Source organism: Pantherophis guttatus, chromosome 10 (genome assembly GCF_059756535.1).
Source record: "Pantherophis guttatus breed Tessera chromosome 10, ASM5975653v1, whole genome shotgun sequence".
Lineage (NCBI taxonomy): Eukaryota > Metazoa > Chordata > Lepidosauria > Squamata > Colubridae > Pantherophis > Pantherophis guttatus.
The window spans coordinates 20,193,025-20,215,045 of record NC_142072.1 but is presented as its reverse complement, the minus strand read 5'-3'; the positions used below and the strand labels follow the sequence as shown (position 1 = coordinate 20,215,045).

The window sequence follows — 22,021 nt, the reverse complement described above, 5'->3', positions numbered from 1 at the left end:
TTGTGGACTTACAATGGTCGTAAATGCCAGGATTGCTTACTTTATTCATCACTGGCATAACTGCAAATGGTCACTGAGTGGGGCAGTCACCAAATGAGAGCTTACCTGTACTTTGACATTTACTTATATTTATATTCCCATCACTTCTATTCCACTCTACAACACAATAGCTTTTAGATGATTCATGGAGAGAGACCCTCTGGTGAAGGGAGGGAGGGAGGGAGGGAGGGAAGGAAGGAAGGAGGGAAGGAAGGAAGGAAGGAAGGAAGGAAAGGAAGGAAGGAAGGAAGGAAGGGGGAGGGAGGGAGGAAAGGAAGGAGGGAGGGAGGAGAAGAAGGAAGGAAGGAAAGAAGGGGAAGGAAGGAATGGAGGAGAGAAAGGGAGGGAAGGAGGAAAGAAGGAAAGGAAGGAAGGAAGGAAGGGAGAGAAAGAAGTAAGGAAAGAAGAAAGAGGGAGAGGGAAAGGAGGGAGAGACCAAGGGAGGAAGGAAGGAGAGAAAGAGGGAGGGAAGAAAGGAAGAGGGAGGGAGCAAGGGAAGGAAGGAAGGGAGACAGTGGGAAGGAAGAAAGAGGGAGGGAGAGGGAAGGGAGGGAGCAAGGAAGGAAGGAAGGAGAGAAAGGGAGCGAGGGAAGGAAGAGGGAGGAAGAGGGAAGGGAGGAAGGAAGGAGAGAAAATGGGAGGGAGGGAAGGAATGATCTTTCTACCGTGTTTCCCCGAAAATAAGATCCTGTCATATTTTTTTGGAACCCTGAAATAAGCGCTTGGCCTTATTGCCATGCGCTCAAAAGCCCAATTGGGCTTATTATCAGGGGGTGTCTTATTTTGTTTTCCCCCAACTCTATGTATCTTCCGGCATTCCTGTTCCCGTTGGCACAATGGCTAACGGCAAAGGTCTTTGTTATGGTGCCCATCATTTAAGCACCTCAGGTCCCTGCAGCACTTTTGGCCAATCTAGGTTGCATTTGGGAAGTTGTGACTCAGCACTTTTACAATTCCATTAGGGTTGGGCCACGAGAAGCCCCAGGGCCACATACAACAACCCTCCCACCCCCCCCACCCCACCGCTTCGCTTTGATGTCCCCGGGATCTTTTCCAGCCTCACGGCTGAATTGTAGCAAATCACCGTGTCACCGTTATTAAGTAGAAAACGCCATACAGCAGCTGCGTAAGCCTTAGTATAGGCTTAAAACTTCAGGCAAAAGCCGAAATCACTCCCCTCCACTCCCGCCATTTACTGCCATAACAAAGTACAGGTCTGGAGATGGTGGTAAATAAAAAGAGATTTTATTCAGATAATAACGGTGACATTTTTGTTGGGTGGAATTCATACATCTATTGCAGCTTTTCCAGAGAAACCACAGGAAGTACAAAAGGCAGAGAGGGGGAGGGGGAAGGAGAATACCAAATGTGCTGAAATGTCTCTTAATTTATTTGCATTGCAAACTGTAATCCATGCTACCCTGTTGTGCGTTCCGAAACCTTATTCGCAAAAATTGCAAGAACTGACTTATATTTTTCATAACATAACAAAAATAAAACAAATCCCAAACCCCATAGAAATCCCAACTTAAAATCATTTTAAATAATGCACACCGGACATGTTAAAACTTTTTTTATTTATTTAATTACACATAAATAAATATATACAGATTTCATTATAAGTTCCGTTTGGCCTCTCCTTCAAGGGCTAGTCTTGTGCTTCAAATCAATTATTAATTTATTATTCCGTTATTTAATATTAAGAGCATGACGAATGTTTCAGAACTTGGACTGTCTCACTCAGCTTCAGTCCAGAGAAGCTGAAATGACACCTTGATAGAAAAGAGGATGCCTAAGAACAGGGATTTTCTCCCCTTTAATGTTGGGGTGGGGACAGTGGTGGGTTTCAAAATTTTTTACTACTGGTTCTGTCGGTGTGGCTTGGGGGCGTGGCATGACTTGGTGGGTGTGGCTTAGTGGGCATGGCAAGGGAAGGATACTGTAAAATCCCCATTTCCTCCCAATTAGCTAGGACTCGGGACGCAGAGAATAGATGGGGGCGGGGCCAGTCAGAATTTTCACTACCGGTTCTCCGAACTACTCAAAATTTCCGCTACTGGTTCTCCAGAACTGGTCAGAACCTGCTGAAACCCACCTCTGGGTGAGGGCTACCAAGATGGCTCTATCAGCACCTCCACCATGAGGTCTAACTGGACCCCCAAAAAATCGGTAAACAAAGTTGTACAACATTTTCCAAGATTGTATCACTGGGAAGTTTTTTCCGCCATGAGACTGTAGCAAAGGAAAACCATGTCAAACTTTAGGAAGGGTGATTTGTAAGATCATGATTAAAAGAAGTGCTGATGGAGCCTTCTCTATCTGGTGCAGATGCCCAGGCCTGTTGCAGGAGTCAAAAAAAAAAACCAAATCCAGTACTCTTTGACTCTAAACAGGCCTTGATTCTGAAAAGACTTTCTACCTGAAGACCTCTTTGTCTTGGCTTTCTCCTTGGCAATGCTGCCTGGAACCTCCCAACCTTTTTTTCTGAGCACGGACTTTTCCAAAGAAAGACATAAAATCATCAAAATAATTGCACATATAACCAGGCTTCCAGTCTCTCCTATGGAAAATCAGAGGTGTCAACCCAAACCAGTAACTAATGTCTCCTCGTGCTGAGGTTGGCTCCGCCCATTCTTCTTCTCCAATCTTCTCTTTTTCACTGACTTGGTTTCAAAAATGCATCCGTCACAGTTTGGAAAACCTGGCAGGAGAAAGAAGGTTGATCATCTCCTTCCTCCCACCCCCCGCAACACTTCCAAGAGTGTTGAAGGACCTTCCTGTCTCTCACGTCCTGGAAATGGGAAGGACCCCTCCGATGGGGAGACGTGGTGGGTCACAGCCTGCAGAAGGGGTCATTTCCGATGCTTAACATCCTTTTCTGAGGTTTTGGAGTCGCCAACCGAGTGACCGTTGCCCGTGCTGTTCATGAACATTTTGTCGAGCCCTTTGAGGGACTCCACCAAGTAGTTCTGGAACGCGGTGAGCGCCGCGCAGATCGCCGGCCCTCCAAAACCATGGGTGATTAAGCTGAAGTGCGTCAAGCAGCTTTGAACGCCAGGTTCCAAGATGAGTGTGGGGCGGCTGTTTCCCAAAGGGGAGCGATCTTGAGCCATCATATCGGCAAACTCTTTGCAGATTTGCCTGGAGTGAGAAAAAGGGAAATGAACAGAGAATCAGAATACAGCTGGAAGGGACCTTGGAGGTCTTCTAGTCCAGCTCCCTGCTCAAGCAGGAGATCCTAGGACCGTGATGGCGAACCTATGGCGCATGTGCCATAGGTGGCACGCAGAGCCCTCTCTGCTGGCACACAAGCCATCGCCTAGCTCAGCTCCTCCGCGCATATGTGCGTGCCTCCAGCTGGGCAGCTGATTTTTGGGTCTCTGGCAAGGGGGCGTGGTGCATGTGTGGGGGGTAGGGGAGTGCAGGGGGAAGCAGAGTGCCCCCCATGGCCTGTTTTTGGTCCCAGGAGGCTCCAGGGAGGCCTGCCAGGCCCAAACTGGGCTGAGGGGGGTCACACACACATGCACAGGGGAGCAGTGGTGGGTCGTGTGCACATGCAGGGGGGTTGGGGAGCGTGTGGGTGATGTGCGCATGCACGGGGGGCAGGGCACATTATGGGTGTGGGCACGTGTGCGCATGACCCCCCCATGCTCCCCCCACTTTTGGCACGTGACGGCAAAAAGGTTAGCCATCATTGTCCTAGGAGATCCAGACAAGTGACTGTCCAGTCTCTTCTTAAACACCTCCAGGGATGGAGCAGCCACAACTTCTGAAAGCAAGCCGTTCCACTGATCAATTGTTGATTTCACTGACATAAAATTTATCCTTAATGCTAAACTGGATCTCTCTTTGATAAGCGGCATCCATTCCTTCTTGTCCACTTGATTAGGTGGAGTACTACCTATATTTTTAATGATCAGTGTCATGGAGAAGTCTGTATAATAATAATAATAATAATAATAATAATAATAATAATAATAATAATAATAATAATAATAATAATAATAATAATAATAATAATAATAATAATAATAATTTTATTTCTATACCGCCCTTCTCCCGAAGGACTCAGGGCGGTGTACAGCCAATTTAAAAACACAAGACACAACAATAATTAAAAATTAAAATAATTAAATAGATTTGGCCGATTTAAAACCCTAAAAATTAAAATACCCCAATTTAAAATTATTATATTGACAGCCCTGCCTGGCGGAACAACAGGGTCTTCAGTGCGCAGCGGAACACCCGGAGGTCGGAGATCTTGCGTATTTCCGGGGGCAGTTCATTCCACAGGGCTGGGGCTCCCACAGAGAAGGCCCTCCCCCTGGGTGTCGCCAGCCAACATAACTTGGCTGATGGCACCCTGAGGAGACCCTCTCTGTGGGAATGGACTGGTCAGTGGGAGGCTATTGGTGGCAGAAGACGGTCTCGAAGGTACCCGGGTCCTATGCCATGGAGCGCTTTAAAGGTGGTGACCAACACCTTGAATCGCACCCGGAATTTATCATTTGCCAACTGCAACTACTCCTATCCTTCCATGAAATATTCCCAATATTTTATGAAGGTATTTTATAAATGTAAATTTATATTTATAAATGTAAATAAAAATAAAAAGGGGGTGCAGGATAAAAGAAAAGAAGTGGGGGGGAAGCATTGACTTCTGACTCTTTCCAGTACAGCAGAGTGAAATAGTAACTAGATTTACAGCCTCAGCTTTTTGTATTACATTTAGTTACTATAAACTATTTCTATAATTATACAATTATTCAATCTTCAAACTAAAGTCTATATTTCCTTTCCCCCCCCCCTATTTTGTGTATAAAAAAACTCAGAAGTGATCCCCCAATGGAAACAGGACTGAATAAAATCTTCTTTGTTTAAAACAGTTTACTTTCCGCCAAATCTACTTTTTCCCATCCGTTTTTTTTTTCCATTGTGAGAAATAATATAGCTGTCTATGAACACTTATTGGATTTTCTGCACTGTCATCATGCATAATTGCAAAAACGTGCCTATTATCCTTCAAGCTGACTTTGATGCTAGCTTGCCTTCCACCACAGGTGGGATCCTATTACTTACTTGGTTGCTAAAAGCATGTTTTTCCGGGCGTGGAGCTCGCTGGGATCCGAGTGCTGGCGGCACAGATATTCCGCTGCTGCCTTGGCTGGGAACTCTGTTTCGCACACATAGCCAAAGTCTCGAGCGAGATGAACAGCCTCCCCTGGAAAATTAGAGCACCCATAAGAAGGAAAATCAAGCTGGGATGGTACAGGTCAGAGGTGGGTTTCAGCAGGTTCTGACCAGTTCTGGAGAACCGGTAGTTGAAATTTTGAGTAGTTTGGAGAACCGGTAGTAAAAATTCTGACTGGCCCCACCCCCATCTATTCTCTGCCTCCCAAGTCCCAGCTGATTGGGAGGAAATGGGGATTTTACAGTATCCTTCCCCTGCCACACTCACCAAGCCACGCCCACCAAGCCATGCCATGCCCACCAAAGCCACACCGACAGAACCGGTAGTAAAAAAATTTGAAACCCACCACTGGCACAGGTAGTCTCAACGTATGACCACAACTGGGACCAGAATTTCCATTGCTAAGTGAGTTTTGCCTCATCTTACGACCTTTCTTGCCACAGTTGTTGAGTGAATCACTGCAGCTTTTAAGTGAGTAACATGGTTGTTATGTGAGTCTGGTTTCCTCATTGACTTCGTTCGTCAGAAGGTAGCAAAAAGTGATCACATGATCCCGTCTGGGACACTGCCACCGTCATAAATACATGCCAGTTGCCAAGCATCCAAATTGGGGATGATGCAAGAGTCATCAATCCCCTTTTTCAGTGCCACTGAAACAGAATAACAGAATTGGAAGGGACCTTAGAGGTCTTCTAGTCGGATCTCCTGCTCAAGCAGGAGGCCCTGTACCATTTCAGACAAATGGCTGTCCAGTCTCTTCTTAAAAGCCCCCAGTGATGGAGCACTCTCAACTTCTGAAGTTGTTCCACTTCAAACAGTCAATAAATGAATGGTTATAAGCAGGGGTGGGCTTCAAAAATTTTAGCAAGGGGTTCTTTGCCCGGTTGCTGTGTGGGCGTGGCCTAGTCAGCCTCCTGCACCACAGCGGTAGGGGGGCTTTTTTTGCCCTCCCCGGGCTCCGGAGGCTTTCCTCGAGCCTCCGGAAGGGCAAAAATGGCCTCCACAGGCTCCGGAGGCCCTCTGGAGACTGGAAAAGGGTCTTTCCGAACTTCTGGTAGGCCCGTTTTTCACCCTCCCCGAGCCTTTGTGCATGCCCTGCACTTACCTGCATCTAAAACAGGCTGCATGGGGATTCCTGGGAGGGGCGGGATGAGGTGGGCGGGGTCAGCCAGGAGTGGGATTTGGGGGTTCTCCGAACTGCACAGAATCTTAGCTGGAGGTTCTCCCGAACCCCTGTGAACCCTCAGCAGCCACCCCTGGTTATAAGTCAAGGACTACCTGTTACCATTTTCTGCATTTGAACCAATTAACTGATTAGATCAATTGTACAGCATCAGCATCTCAGTCTCAAGTGTGAGAGTAGTCAAGGCTTCGTAAACTGCTGTTGTGGTCTGCCAGCAGCCTGCAGAGCTGGCAGCGGAGTCGGACAGCGATGAGGCTGAGGAAGAACATGGGCCAGTCCTGGAGGCTGGGGAAGGCCTGGATGAGGGCTTTGTGTCGGATGCAGAGATGGGGCCCAGGCCATCGGGGAGTGAAGTGCAGACTCCAGAGCCTCCAGAGACTGATAGGAGTGAGGCAGAGGAACAGGAGGAGCCTGTTCCTAATGCACGTGTGAGAAGAGCTGCCAGAAGGCAAGACCAGCTCAAGCAAAGAGGACAACTCGGGAGTAGGGCCAAGAGATGATTGGCCCCACCCCTAAGGTTTAAAACAGACCAGCAACGGCATTTGGGCTTTGCCGGAAAACAACATTGGTAGCTTCGTCGTCTTCTTCATCTACGTCTTGCATTTATTTTTGTATCTGGGACTTCTGAACGTTTGCCAAGAAAGGCCTTTGGCAGTTTGCCTAATTGGACCAAGGTTTGCGATAGGACTGAGGAATTTGTGTTGGGAGGAATTTGCTTTACTTTAGTTGAACGATGCTGGGAATGAAGTAATTCTCAGCTGTTCGAATAAAGTTTGTTTTTTCACTGACTGATTTTCCTATTACTTACTTGGGCCTGGGTCACAACAACTGCCACTACGGCATCTCACTGTGTCACCCAGCCCAGTGAGATTCAGAGGGTTTGGAGACTGGGCCATAATCAGCGTCTGCACTAAAAGGAACTCTTGTCATAATAAGAGGAGGCATGTCAACATGTCATGACCCAGGTCCTGCCTGTTATGTCACAAAAGGAGCGGGGAATTTACAACACAACTCACACTTTTGTCATTCCCTCCCCTTCTGTAAGTGTCCATCTGGCCAGAGCAACTGGGAGCTGCAGTGACCCAACCCACTCAGTCACAAAAAAAGCTAACCAAGGTTTATACTAACTCAGCCAATACAGCTGCTGCGGCTTTAACCAACCTGGTTAAATGTAGAAGACACCAACATTGGTTAGTCTGGACAAATATTGTTTTTTTTTTAAAAAAAACTGTTTTAAACTGGTTTTTTGGAGGTTGTGTTTGAATTATGTTGGCTGTTTAGCTTTGTGTTTTAATTGTGTGTGCTGCCCAAAATCCCGGTCATGAGATAAGCCGTCATATAAATTATTACGTATTTATTTATTACTAGAGTTCTGTGCTGCCCATTTTGCCAAGGCAACTCCTGGTGGCTAGATAAATAAATTTAATTAGATTCTATTAGAGAACCAGATACCATAAATCATTAAACAAATATGATGCTACCGGTACCAGATTCAGTGTCAGGTTTTTTTGCCATAGACTAACATCGTTTTCTGATCGCCATCTTGGATGAAATGCACTGCATAAATATAGACCATCATTCTAAAAAGCAGAGCTAGTTGTCAAGAGTTGATGGGGTGCATCTCTTCAAATTATGCCCCGTGGGGGGAGGGGCAAGATAAATAGGGCCACCACCACAGAGCCATCAGGACGTAGGGTTGGGGGAGAACAGGAAGGGAAGACAAAGAAGGAAGATTGGGCTGCTGCTGTTAGGATTGAAAAAGGAGAATTTGGTTTGAACTTTCCACCAACTTTCAGTGCTATTATTGCTGTGGCAGAATTAAAACAAAAGACAATACTGTAATGCCACTGAAGCTTCTAATGCTATTATTTTTACGGTATTTATAATTTATTTCATTATTTTTGTTTTACTATTTTATTATCCTATTTATATATTATTTTATTAATCATTTGTTTTTGTTTTTTTACTTTATATATTTAAATTTTACTTTGTTTTATGATGGTATTATTTTATTATAGGTAAAGGTAAAGGTTCCCCTCGCACACATGTGCTAGTTGTTCCCGACTCTAGGGGGCGGTGCTCATCTCCGTTTCAAAGCCGAAGAGCCAACGCTGTCCAAAGATGTCTCCGTGGTCCTGTGGCCGGCATGACTCAACACCGAAGGTGCATGGAGTGCTGTTACCTTCCCACCAAAGTGTTCCCTATTTTTCTACTTGCATTTTTTACGTGCTTTCGAACTGCTAGGTTGGCAGAAGCTGGGACAAGTAACGGGAGCTCACCCCGTTACGCGGCACTAGGGATTTGAACCGCTGAACTGCCGACCTTTCGATTGAGACGCTCAGGGTCTTAACCACTGAGCCACCGCATCTCTTTGTTTTATTATATTTGCATGCTATTATTTATTAACATTTTATTTCATTATGTTGCATTATTTTGTTTTTATTTGGCTATTTGTATTCTACAAAGGAAAAATGCGTAGGCCGATGTTGTCTTTGTCACAAGTATACTAGCTGTCAAGTTTCCGAAAGATGCCCTAATTAATTCATGAGCCATGATCCAAACTTCAAAGGAAATATATTCATTTATTAGGAGCAACATTCTGGCAATACTCGGATGCAGTTAGGACTGATCCTATGTAGATTTACGTTCCCCTATGACCCTGTCTCTCCCCTCCTCTCTGGCCATGTCATAAATCACATTCTCCAAATAACCATTTTGGCTGGCTGTGAAACCTAACACCCTCCTTCTGATTGCGGTCAGAAAGAATGTATGGAATTCACTTCAGTTCTCCCTCCCTCCTGCTCATGGCAACTTGAAAGCTTTGCAAGTTGACATTAGCTATGGATTTATATATAGGTAGCCCTCGAGTTTTGTCCTATGGTTGTAGTTTGTGACAGTTGTAAAGCAGGTCAGTCATGTGACTGAACCAATTTAACCATATTTTTTTTGTGGCGGTGGTTACATGAATCGCTGTGATTGTTAAAGGTGACCATTGGAACTTCAAATATGCGTTGTAAGAACCTTCCAGGTAGGTCTGCTGGAACCTTGAATCGTCACTAACAACTGGTTGTAAGTTGAGGAATACATGTGTATGATTGTGTAGGTATATGTATATAGTATGTGTGTGTAGGTATTTATGTGTGCGTGTTGTATTTCTACCTCACATTTCCTTCAATTGATCCAGGTGGTATACAGTATAGATCAGTGGTTCTCAGCCTGTGGTCTGCAGACTCCTGGGTGGCCGCGATGTCATTACAGGCGGTCCGTGAAGATATGAAAAAAATGTTATGATTTAAATCTTGAGGTAGGTCTTGGGGGTCCGTGGCCAGAAAAGGTATTTAAAGAAGGTCCATGGTGAAGAAAAGGTTGAATACCATTGACATGGAGTATTCTCTATGTACACTATGTATCTATGTATGTGAAAATATTTACAGATCCCTCGCATCCTGAGCATAAACTGTTTCAACTCCTACCCTCAAAACGACGCAATAGAGCCCTGCACACCAGAACAACTAGACACAAGGACAGTTTTTTCCTGAACACCATCACTCTGCTAAACAATTCCCTCAACACTGTCAAACTATTTACTAAGTCTGCTCTACTATTAATCTTCTCATCATTCCCATCACCCATCTCCTCCCACTTATGACTGTAACCTTGTTGCTGGTATCCTTACGATTTATATTGACTGTTTCCTAATATGATTTGATTGCTTATTTGTTCCCTGTGACTATCATTAAGTGTTGTACCTTATGATTCTTGACGAACGTATCTTTTCTTTTATGTACACTGAGAGCATATGCACCAAAGACAAATTCCTTGTGTGTCCAATCACACTTGGCCAATAAAGAATTCTCTTCTCTTCTCTTCTCTTCTCTTCTCTTCTCTTCTCTTCTCTTCTCTTCTCTTCTCTTCTCTTCTCTTCTCTTCTCTTCTCCACTTCCATTTTATCCTTAGAACAGTCTTGTGAGGTAGCCTGGACTGAGTGAAATGATGTCTCCTTGTGTGGTTGGACTTGAATTGATCTCCCCAGACCTCTGGTCACCTTCTTATATTGGCTGCCTTTCTCACAAGATTGATAGGCATCAGCCCATATAACCATGAGAGCTAGCACCTTGTAGGATTCGTGCCCTGACCTGATAGCTGATTCTGCTAAGAAGGACTGGCGAGAGGCCCAGATCTCGCACCGAGAGGTAGAGAGCGAGGCCAGCAAGTAGGTTAACACATTATAGGATGGATGGCTTAACCCGAAGCACAGCAGGGGGAGGGAAGATGAATTAACTCTGTCTGCTTAACCAGAGTTTGGGAGCTGGGTGTGATCGATTGCCCATCCATTCCGATTACTTCCACAGCAATGCCTGAAGCTGGATCAATCTCACCAATGCAGGGGCATTTCCACAGAATGATGGATCCCCCTCCTGACTGCAGTTGCCCCAAGGAGATCCGGGGCTTCTGTGCAAAGATGATGTGGACAGGCTGAGTCTCCCTCTCACACTCCACCCTGCGCATAACAGCAGTAGCAGATGTCACCCCTTACCCTAAGCCAGTACTGGTGCCCATGCACAAGTCCTGGGATAAATGCTCTGCAGAAAATGTCCTATGCCCTTTTTCCTACTAGAAGAGAAGAGGAGAGGAGAGGAGAGGAGAGGAGAGGAGGGGAGGGGAGGGGAGGGGAGGGGAAGGGAGGAGAGGGGAGGGGAGAGGAGAGGGGAGAGGAGAGGGGAAGGGAAGGGAAGGGAAGGGAAGGGAAGGGAAGGGAAGGGAAGGGAAGAGAAGAGAAGAGAAGAGAAGAGAAGAGAAGAGAAGAGAAGAGAAGAGAAGAGAAGAGAAGAGAAGAGAAGAGAAGAGAAGAGAAGAGAAGAGTTGGAAGGGACCTTGGAGGTCTTCTAGTCCAACCCTCTGCTTAGGCAGGAACCCCTACACCACTTCAAACAAATGGTTATCCAATCTCTTCTTAAAAACTTCCAGTATTGGAGCATTCACAACCTCTGGAGGAAAGTTGTTCCACTGTGCTCATCTCCATTTCAAAGCCAAAGAGCCAGCGCTGTCCGAAGACGTCTCCGTGGTCATGTGGCCGGCATGACTCAACGCCGAAGGCGCATGGAGCACTGTTACCTTCTCACCAAAATGTTCCCTATTTTTCTACTTGCCTTTTTTACGTGCTTTCAAACTGCTAGGTTGGCAGAAGCTGGGACAAGTAACGGGAGCTCACTCTGTTATGCGGCACTAGGGATTCGAACCGCTGAACTGCCGACCTTTCGATCGATAAGCTCAGCGTCTTAGCCACTGAGCCACTGCGGCGGGACACTAAATAGGAGATGTTTATGTTGCCCACCCCTCTCTGGCCTGTAAGTGCTAACTAGGGGTGAAAATCCTCCAGCCCGCCCACCCTAAATGCACTTTCCTGGAGTTCATTTATCCTGAAGAGCCCTGCAAATAGAGGGCTGCCGTTTAAGAATTCTTCAAAGGAACGGTAGGACTTTGTGGGGGTAGGTCTTATTGTCCTTGGGCAAACAAGCAGTCATCTGTCATTTATACTGACCCCCCCCCCCTGATCAGCAGTCAATGACAGCTCCCAGCTGTCTGGGCTGAGCCCAAACTGCTTGTTTTCCCTGCCCTCCTCCTGCTCCTGCTCCTCCTCCTCTTCCTCCTGCTCCTCCTCCTTTTCTTCTCATGGAAATAAACCATTCAGGAGCATCCAGTCCCAAAGCTGCCTTCCAAGAACAACCTCAGCCTCCCGCAACAGCCCGTTTCATCCGCTGCCAACAAAGCAAAGGGGCTTCCTTCTGTTCTTCTCCAGCAGCTGCCCTTTCCGTCACAATAGACCGCAGAACTGAGACCGTACCAAGCACAAGGATGGCCTTTCTTACACCATCGAAGCCGTCCAGGTGACAAACTCCTCCGATGGGAGTTTGTGACAAGCGGAGAAATCCCTGCAGCCTTTTCTTCCCCCGCCACCGGTTCTCACTCAACCTGGTCAAAGGGCATTGGCTTTCCAAGAAGAAAACATGGGTGAATTGTCCAGGGATAGAAGCAGGTGTGAAATGCTCCCGGTTCGGACCGGATCACCCGATCCGGTAGTGATGGCGGCGGGTGGTTCAGAGAACCGGTAGCAAAAATCCCTGCGCGCCCCCACCCCATCATGCCCAGCTGAGCCGCACGATCATCAGAGGCTTTTTTTTTTTACTTTTAAAAGCATTTTTTCTACAACTTCTTCCACTGAAAAAAATGCTTTTAAAAGTAAAAAAAAAAAAAAAGCCTCTGATGATCGCGTGGCTCAGCTGGGATTGTCAGAGCCTTTTCAAAGCATTTTTTTAATCACCTCTTCCCTGGAAGAGGTTGCAGAAAAAAATGCTTTAAAAGTCTCTCTGCCGATCAGGCAACTCAACTGGGATCATCAGAGAGACTTTTAAAGCATTTCTTTTCTGCAACCTCTTCAGCGGAAGAGGTGGTTTAAAAAATGCTTTGAAAAGGCTCTGACAATCCCAGCTGTGTTGCCCGATCGGCAGAGGCTTTTCAAAGCATTTTTTTGCATTTGCAGAAAAAATGCTTTGAAAAGTTTTTTTTTTAAAAAAAAAGTTGGCCATGCCCACCCAGTCACATTACCCCCACCACCACCAAGCCACGCCCACAGAACCGGTAGTAACAAATTTTACATTTCACCCCTGGATGGAAGCATCATGATGTATGTACAGGCAGTTCTTGACTTACAGCAGTTCATTTAGCGACCATTCAAAGTTACAATGGCACTGGGGGAAAAAACTGACTTAGGACCATTTTTCACACCCTTACGACCGTTGCGGCATCCCCTTGATCACATAATCGAAATTCAGATGCTCGGCACCCGGCTCAGTTGCGGTGTCCCAGGGTCACGTCATTCCCCCTTTGCGACTTTCTGATGAGCAAAGTCAACGGGGGAAGCCAGCAACCCCATTGCTACCTTAACAACTGCAGAGATTCACTTAGCCACTGTGGCAAGGAAGGTCGTAAAATGGGGCAAAGCTCACTTAGCGACTTAAAATTTTGGGCTCAGTGGTGAACGTAAGTCACGGGCTACCTATATTTCCAGAAGAAATATCACTTTCACTGCTAACTTTTTCCAGACCAAGTGCCCAAAGCGAATGCGCACACGCCTGAACCCCCCAAATGCAATGCCCCATGCATGCGCCCCCCCGCACATGTACACATGGCACCCCTGCATGCGCCCTCCCCACGCGTGTGCATGCAGCACCCCCGCATGTGTCTCGCCCCCCCCATGCATGTATGGCAGAGACCCAATGACCAGCTGGCTGGTGGGAGGCGTGTGGCCAGAAATGGCCCGTTTGCCGACTTCCAGTCCCAGCAGAAGTTGGCAACCGGGCCGTTTACGGCCTCCAAAGGGCCTCGAGGGGGGTGGGGTGGCGAAGGCCGTTTTCGTCCTCCCCAGGCTCCTAGAGAGGCTCTGGAGCCTGGGGAGTGCAAAAAATGGGTCTGCCAGGCCCACTGTGCCATCATGTGCCAAAAGCGGGGGGAGTGCAGGGGCAGGGCGCATAGAATTATGGGTGTGAGCACATGTGCACGCAACCCCCCCATGCTCCCCCCCGCCTTTGGCACGCAATGGCAAAAAGGTTAGCCATCACTGCCATATACCATTTCAGACAATTATCCAATCTTTTCTTTAAAAACTCCAGTGATGGCGCACCCACAACTTCTGAAGGCAAGCCATTCCACTGATTAATTCTCACTGTCAGGAAATTTCCTCTTAGTTCTACTTGGTTTCCTTAAATAAATTTCCATCCACTGCTTCTTGTCCTGCCTTCAGGTGCTTTGGAGAATAGGTTGACCATCCCTTAGTATAATAGTACAGCCTTTATTGTCATTTTACATCATGTGTACGACAAAATTGGTTTTAAAAAAAAATATCTTCCTTGTGGTAGCCCGTTAGATATTTGGAAGACCGCTATCATGTCCTTCTTTTCATTAAACTACAGACAGACCTCTTTGCCATTAATATTAAGGTCAAAGATAAAATTGGAAAGCAGAGAAAATACCTTTGGGAAGATGAGGGGATAAAAAAAAATTATGGACTGTGCAGAAATGAATAGATTGACTTTAAGGATTAAAGATAGGGAAGAGATAGAGTATTATAGAATATGGAACTGTTTCTATTATTGGTTGGAAAAGAGATATCAAAAATAAAAGCTTTATGGTTATATTTAAAAATTTGATAGGTAGAATTTTGTTTTAGTAAGGAGATATTAAAATGGTTTGTATAAAGATCAAGATAGAAGAAAGTTCCTTTTTTGGAAGAAGAAGAATGACCGAAGATAACACCGAGATGTCACAGGGACGGGGTGACAGATGTACTAAATGTTTGTTTGTTTTTATAAAAAATAATAAAAAGTTATATACAATATATATATATATATAGACTACATCTTTCCTTTTTCACAGTCTGTTTGAGCTGTTTCATTGCAATGATTTTCTGATACTTTCCCCAAACAGATTGTCCTTTGAAGCCCATTTCTCTTCATGGCGATACCATGGCCTGCAGGAGAAGACAGGTCCAGACTGCAGTGATTTTACAGTTGAGATGCCCTCTAGAGGTCTTGGGTATCCTTGCTTTCCCCGTCAACTTTCTATCCTCCATATGCTCTGGACTGTAATTCTCACAGTTTATTGTCAGTGCCCCTACAGCCCGAGGCTAATGGGAATGAAAGTTCAAAACTTCTGGAGACCACCAAATTGCCTGTCCCTGTGATTAATGATTTTGGGTTAAGATGTGTGAAGGACTCTGCTCCATATCAACACGGCTAATTGCATCCATCTCTGAGAACTTGTCTCTGTAGCACGTTGCAGTCTTAGCGGACACTGTTATACGTGCTCTTCATTGGTGGCACCCGGATTATGGATGCCACCAAAGAAAACTTCTGGAATTGGCTGCAGCAAAACAGTGATTGCTCTCGGGTGAGTGTTTGTATTGCATGTATGTTTTATTTGGGGGAAATAATGCAAATTCTGCCTCATGAATTGCACAGTTTTACTGTTATTTCCTCACAAAGCTCAGTAGAAATCATGCCTCCATTTCACCAATGTTGGGCTGCCAGACTGTGGAAAATAAACCACCAGCAGGCGGTAGGCTATAGATGGCTCACTCTTGCTTTGGTGATGGCTTAATCCTAATAAATAAGCATCAGACTTCGAATTAAACTGAAACAGTCTCCTTTTGAATCCTCTATCCAGGGTTGTCTATGGAATACAGTCCAAAAAGTGAAGATGATGGCTGAAAGGGTGTAATTGAAATTCTGCCTTGACACACTAAAAAACAAGTAGAGCTTCCATTATACCCGTGATGGCGAACCTATGGCACGCGTGCCACAGGTGGCACGTGGAGCCATATCGGTGGGCATGCGAGCTCTGCTCCGGCGCGCATGCGTGCGCCAGCCAGCTGATTTTAGGCCTTCTGGGCCCACTGGAAGCAGGGAAACAGGCTGTTTCCTGCCTCCGGAGGGCCTGGGGGAGGTGGGGAAGGCCTGTTTTTCGCTCTCCCCAGGCACCAAAGCCTCTCTAGGAGCCTGGGTAGGACGAAAACAGCCTTCCCCACACCCCCTGGAGATCCTCCAGAAGCCAGAAATGGCCCGTTTGCTGACTTCTGGTCCCAGCAGAAGTTGGCAAACAGGCCGTTTCTGGCCTCTCCAGGCTCCTAGAGAGGCTCTGGAGCCTAGGGACCGCAAAAAACGGGTCTGTCCACTGTGCCATTGCGTGCCAAAAGCGGGGGGAGCGCGGGCAGGTCACGTGCACATGGGCGGGGGCAGTGCGCATAGAATTATGGGTGTGGGCACATGCATGTGTGCCCCCCCGTGCTCTCCCCCCGCCTTTGACACACAATGGCAAAAAGGTTAGCCATCACTGCATTATTCCATCGCAACCACTATCTTGACTTTTGCAGTTATATATTTCAGATAACCCCATTTCTGACTTTTTTTTAAAAAATTGATCTATTTTATTTTCCCCCTAAAGTTTTTTTTAAAAAAATTGTATTTTAATTTTAACTCTTTCTGTGAACCCCTTGAAAAGGTGAGTCAAAGTGACGCAGGGCTGAAGGCAGTCAGTCAATCCATCATCCAGGGTGTTAGAGAAATCATTCAAGATGGGTTTTAATCAGAGGTGGGTTTCAACAGGTTCTGACCAGTTCTGGAGAACCGGTAGCGGAAATTTTGAGTAGTTCGGAAAACCTGTAGTAAAAATTCTGACTGGCTCCACCCCCATCTATTCGCTGCCTCCCAAGTCCCAGCTGATCGGGAGGAAATGGGGATTTTGCAGTATCCTTCCCCTGGAGTAGGGTGGAAATGGAGATTTTACAGTATCCTCCCCCTGCCACGCCCACCAAGCCATGCCACGCCCACCAAGCCATGCCACACCCACAGAACCGGTAGTAAAAAGATTTGAAACCCATCACTGGTTTTAATGTAAAATAAGGACATTTTAAATCCCTACACGACCCCAAAAGAACACCTTGTCAGGCCAAACACAAATAATCTTACCTTCCACCAGGGACGTTAACAAGGTGACGTTTGCTGCTTTGCGCCTTCCAGCGGGTAGATTTAACCCTATCTTCTCCAACCTTTCTCTTAAACATCTTCCACCATTTTTAGATTTTGCCCTAAAAACAGGAAAGCAGAAAAACGAAACAATCTGAATGGGATTTAAAAACAAACAAACAAACTAAGGAACCAAATCACCCTTAATTTCCAAAATCTGTTCTTCAACAATTCTAGGAAGAGACTTAGGACTGTTTGTAAATTTTGCAATTAAATTATGGTTCACGGTTTGGTAACGACTTCTTACATGCATCAAAATTAATATAAAAAACACATACAGATGGTCCTTGCTTGACTGCTCACTTAGCAACCATTCAAATTACATCAGACCACCCCAGAGCTACTTACAAAGCAGTTGTGGACTTCTAATGACTGCGCCCCCTCCCCCACCCCATGGTCATGTGATCACATTTTTGGCACTTGGCAATCAGCTTCCATATACATCTGTTTGCAATGTCCCATGGTCACGTGACTGCAATTTTTGGTGTTTCTTGCCAATTTCCGGTGTCTGCTTCCAGTTTCTAGCACAAAAAATGCCCACTGAGTCAAACGAATCCATTTAACAATTCTGACGTTCATTAAATGACAGCGGAGTACACTTAATGACCATGGTGTTTGCTTAAGGACCACTGCAAAAAAGATTGTAAAATCGGTCACGGTCACATGGTGACTCACTAACGGACGCCACCACTTATGACTGTAATTCTGGGTTCAATTAACAGTTGTAAGTCTAGGTCCTAAGACTACCTACCCTGTTTCCCCCAAAATAAGACATCCCCCAATAATAAGCCCAATCGGGCTTTTGAGCGCATGGCAATAAGGCCAAGTGCTCATTTCAAGGTTCAAAAAAAAAATAAGACAGGGTCTTATTTTCAGGGAAACACGGTAGATAGGTAGGTAGGTAGGTAGATAGAGATAGAGAGATAAATGATATATATGTATGTATGTATAGATAATAAATGATAAATCAATAGATGATAGATAGATAGATAGATAGATAGATAGATAGATAGATAGATAGATGATAGATAGATAGATAGATAGATAGATAGATAGATAGATAGATAGATAGTAGGTAGGTAGATACAGAGAGAGATAAATGATATATATGTATGTATATATAGATGATAGATCAATAGATGATAGATTGATAGATGATAGATGACAGATAGATAAATAGATAGATAGAGAGAGAGAGAGAGAGAGAGAGAGAGAGAGAGAGAGATACTGTAGATAGAAAGAAAGAAGGTAGATAGGTAGGTAGATAGATAGATAGCTATAGATAGATATAGAGATAGATGATAGATAGATAGATAGATAGATAGATAGATAGATAGATAGATAGATAGATAGATAGATAGATAGATAGATAGATGATAGATAGATGATAGATAGATAGATAGATAGATAGATAGATAGATAGATAGAGATGATAGAAGATAGTGAGAGATATAAATAGATGATAGAGATGACAGATACCCTGTTTCCCCCAAAATAAGACATCCCCTGATAATAAGCCCAATCGGGCTTTTGAGCGCATGGCAATAAGGCCAAGCACTTATTTCAGGGTTCCAAAAAATATAAGACAGGGTCTTATTTTCGGGGAAACACAGTATATATTGTAGTCGTATGGAAACCTGGGGGCAATTTGTTCTGGCTAAGATTTGACCAAGATACTTTAGCTGACCATCTTCTTATTTATTTTTTTAATTACTTATTTATTCAGTTTATATGGTGCCCATCGCAAATTTACAACTGTAAAAACAGACCCTTCGGTCACAGTTTTAACAAACCAAACAAATGAACGTTGTGAATTCCTACCGCCGAAGGACGCCACCAAGGAGAGAAGCGTTGAGGCATTCTGGGGGCGAGAGCCTCCTCTGAACTTCACCCACGGTCACTTTGTACTTGGAGGTGGAGCTGAGGAGGGACAACCGTCCTGGAACGGAGCAGAAGACTTCGCTTGGATTGGTCACCCCTCCTATCAGGGTGTCCTTGTTCATGGTCAGGGAAGAGATGGTGGTCCCGTTGGCCTTCGAAGGGATAGGCACTAGAAGATCAGGACAAATGACGAATGAAGGAGTGACAGCTATAACAAAGCATGGGTTCATTTAGGATTAAGCAGCCATAATAACACAGCTGTTGTTCTGATCTAGGCTTCCTTAGAAAGTATAAAGCACAATCTTAGTCCCGCAAAACCTCTTTAATTCATACGGCTATAAATCATTTCCATTTACAGTCCGCAAGCCTTGATAAACAATGTATCTCAGGGGGCTTTTCTGGGATGAAATGATGGGCAGCCTGCATAAGCTTCTTTGGAAGCAAAAAGACAATATACGCACAATAAATGAATAAGCCCAAGGAATTCTTATTATTTAGTTCCTGGCCAAAACTTTCTTAAAACCACCAAAGAACCATCAAAGAAACACCAAGAACACTCCCACCAACACTAGTATATAAAAATAAGAGCAAATCCCACTCCCTTCTAGCTCTGATGATATTATCTAGTTTGGTAATTAAATGCCACCAAGCTCAGAGAACTCTAAGGACCCCATAGCTCTCTTCAAACTTTTTACTATGCTATAAAACTTTGGAACACCCAGCTCTACCAATCCTCTCTTTTGATTAAAAAAAACAAAACAAAGAAAGAAAACTTCCTCACTCGTAACCTTTAATTTGTTTTGACAACAAGATCCTCAGTGTTTCTCAAACTTGGCAAGTTTCTGATCGGCCAACTTCAACTCCCACAGTTCCCTAGCCAGTGTGAGGAATTCTGGGAGTTGAAATCCACTCATTTTAAAGTTGCCAAGTTTGAGGAACACAGCTCTACATCATGTATAGTATGTGATGCCTGGGAACGTGTACAAAAACAACTTACATAAGCTAGTGTTCTTACACAGCAAAGGATAGATTAAGTGGCGTGACCCATTTTGCAGCCAATAAAATGCATCCTTGTGAATGCATAAGCTCATCATGAATAGTGAAGTATGAATTAAGAATTTAGACAGTGTCCACGTCACGTGGCTTCCCAACCAGGATTGCTTATACGAATGGTAGAGAAGGTTTTCAAAGCAATCTCCCATTGGGAGGGAATCAAAACTAATAGCTCCACATGGGCTCAGACTAGGATGAAGAAATGTGTCAGTTGTGGTTTGTCTCCCTTTTTAATTTTTCAGTTCTAAGGTCACTCAATCCTCTTTCAGTTTGTTTTTTAAAGCATGTATTACAGACAGTCCTCAACTTATAACCATTCATTTGGTGACTGTTCAAAATTACGACAACCCTCAAAACAGTGGCATGCAACTGTCCCCCGCACTTATGACTTATGCCACAGCATCTCCACAATCACATGATCAAAATTCGGGCCCTTGGCAATTGTATTTACAACGGTTGCAACATGCTAGGATCATATGTGTCAGCCACCAGACGTTGCACCCCACATGACCCCTGGGATGATTTATGCCGGACAATTGGGGGAAGGATTTTGGGGATGCTTTCTATATGTAATTTTCACGCCTTTTGCCTCAGACCTTGCTTTTCTTTGCTTGCATTCAGTTCATACTCAGTAAAAGTACTTTTCTCTATGAAAATGGAGTCGGGGTTTTTCTTTCTTGAGTATTGAAAGGAGGCAAGCCTGATAATATGATTGTTACTTGCAACCTCCCCAGCTGGCTTCTGACATGCTAAGTCAATGGGTGGGAGCCAGATTCGCAACGACCACAGGATTCACTGAATTTCAGTGATTCACTTAACAACCATGGCAAAAGGGTCGTAAGATTGGGTGTGATTTACTTAACAACCGCCTTGCTTAGCAACCAAAATTCTTGTCTCAGTTGTAGTCGTAACTTGAGGATTAGGTCATTGTTAGGTCATTCTGTGCATAATTCTTTTAACATGCCCATTTGGTTTGCGATTTTGACCAATATACAGTTTTTGCCAATAAACTTTTGTACATAGTTTTCAGGTAAATTTCCCTAGTATGCTTTTTAAAAAAAAAAAAAAAAAAACCTGACAAGCTGCACTAAAAAATCTTGTAATGCTTTTTGCTTGTTTCACGATTTTTAAAAGATCCATTAAAATAAAACCAACTTCATTTGTTATTTACAACTTCTCTTAAAATGCAATATTTTAATCCTAATTTATCTTAATGCATGCATATTTCCTTGATGTATAGATCCTGATGCTTTGCACATTTATAAGTATGAGTTTTCCCCTTCCTTAAACTGGATGAAGACCTGACTCTTGGTTTCAATTACAACTTAGTTCTTTAATCAGTTTGGGTGTTTAAGATTTTAATAGCTACTTTGGCTACTAGTTTACTGCTTGTATTTTCAGTTATTATGAGCCCAGTTCAAATTGGATTTATATGCAGTCCAATTACAATAATACCATATTAGATTTGTAACTGATATAATTTCTTTAATTCAAAGCAGATAGAATCCAGCAGCCACTAGTTTTTTGAACGCTGAGGAAACTTTTGGTATGGCATTTTCGGAAGTTTCTGAAACAGGTGTTGACTTATGGATCTGCCCCATATTTTAAATATATTCTGAATCAACATGTTTTGAATTATCTGTAAACGCATGTGGTTAGGAACCATTTGGTATGTCTCCTTCTGGATGAAATCTATGCCGTGGCATATGTCAAGAATGTTCTTTTTTGACTTTTGATTTTAATAGTTCTTGCTTGGAACTATCAGAAATCCTAAAATTATTAAGAAGCTCATAATGGTGGATTATAACATTTGAACTTTATAAAACACTTTATTTTCAGAGCTCTAATTAATCGTTGTGGAAAAAACTGAAATATTATCAGTATCAATCAATCAGAATTTATTACAGCCATAGATCAGAAACCATATATTATCAGTATTATTAAGCAGTATTTTGTTAGATTGCAATGGCATTACACTGTTACAACCATTAATTGATAAAATATTTATAATCTGTTTCACAAATAACCTGTATCGGCATAACTAACCAGTCTTCCCTTCCAGAGGTGGGTTTCAGCAGGTTCTGACCAGTTCTG

The 22,021-nt window shown here is 44.2% G+C and overlaps 1 protein-coding gene across 1 annotated transcript in view; it reads right to left on the bottom strand.

Moving 5' to 3' along the window:
* Window positions 1–1,268: 1,268 nt before the first annotated feature.
* Window positions 1,269–22,021, bottom strand: part of TFAP2E (transcription factor AP-2 epsilon) — a 93,432-nt gene continuing 72,679 nt past the window's right edge. The window contains exons 4-7 of the mRNA XM_034413428.3: window positions 18,815–19,043; window positions 16,937–17,055; window positions 5,119–5,260; window positions 1,269–3,180 (exon numbers count right to left, since the gene is read on the bottom strand). Coding sequence (XP_034269319.1) covers window positions 2,892–3,180; window positions 5,119–5,260; window positions 16,937–17,055; window positions 18,815–19,043 — 779 coding nt within the window. The 3' untranslated portion in view covers window positions 1,269–2,891. The remainder of the gene's footprint in view (window positions 3,181–5,118; window positions 5,261–16,936; window positions 17,056–18,814; window positions 19,044–22,021) is intronic.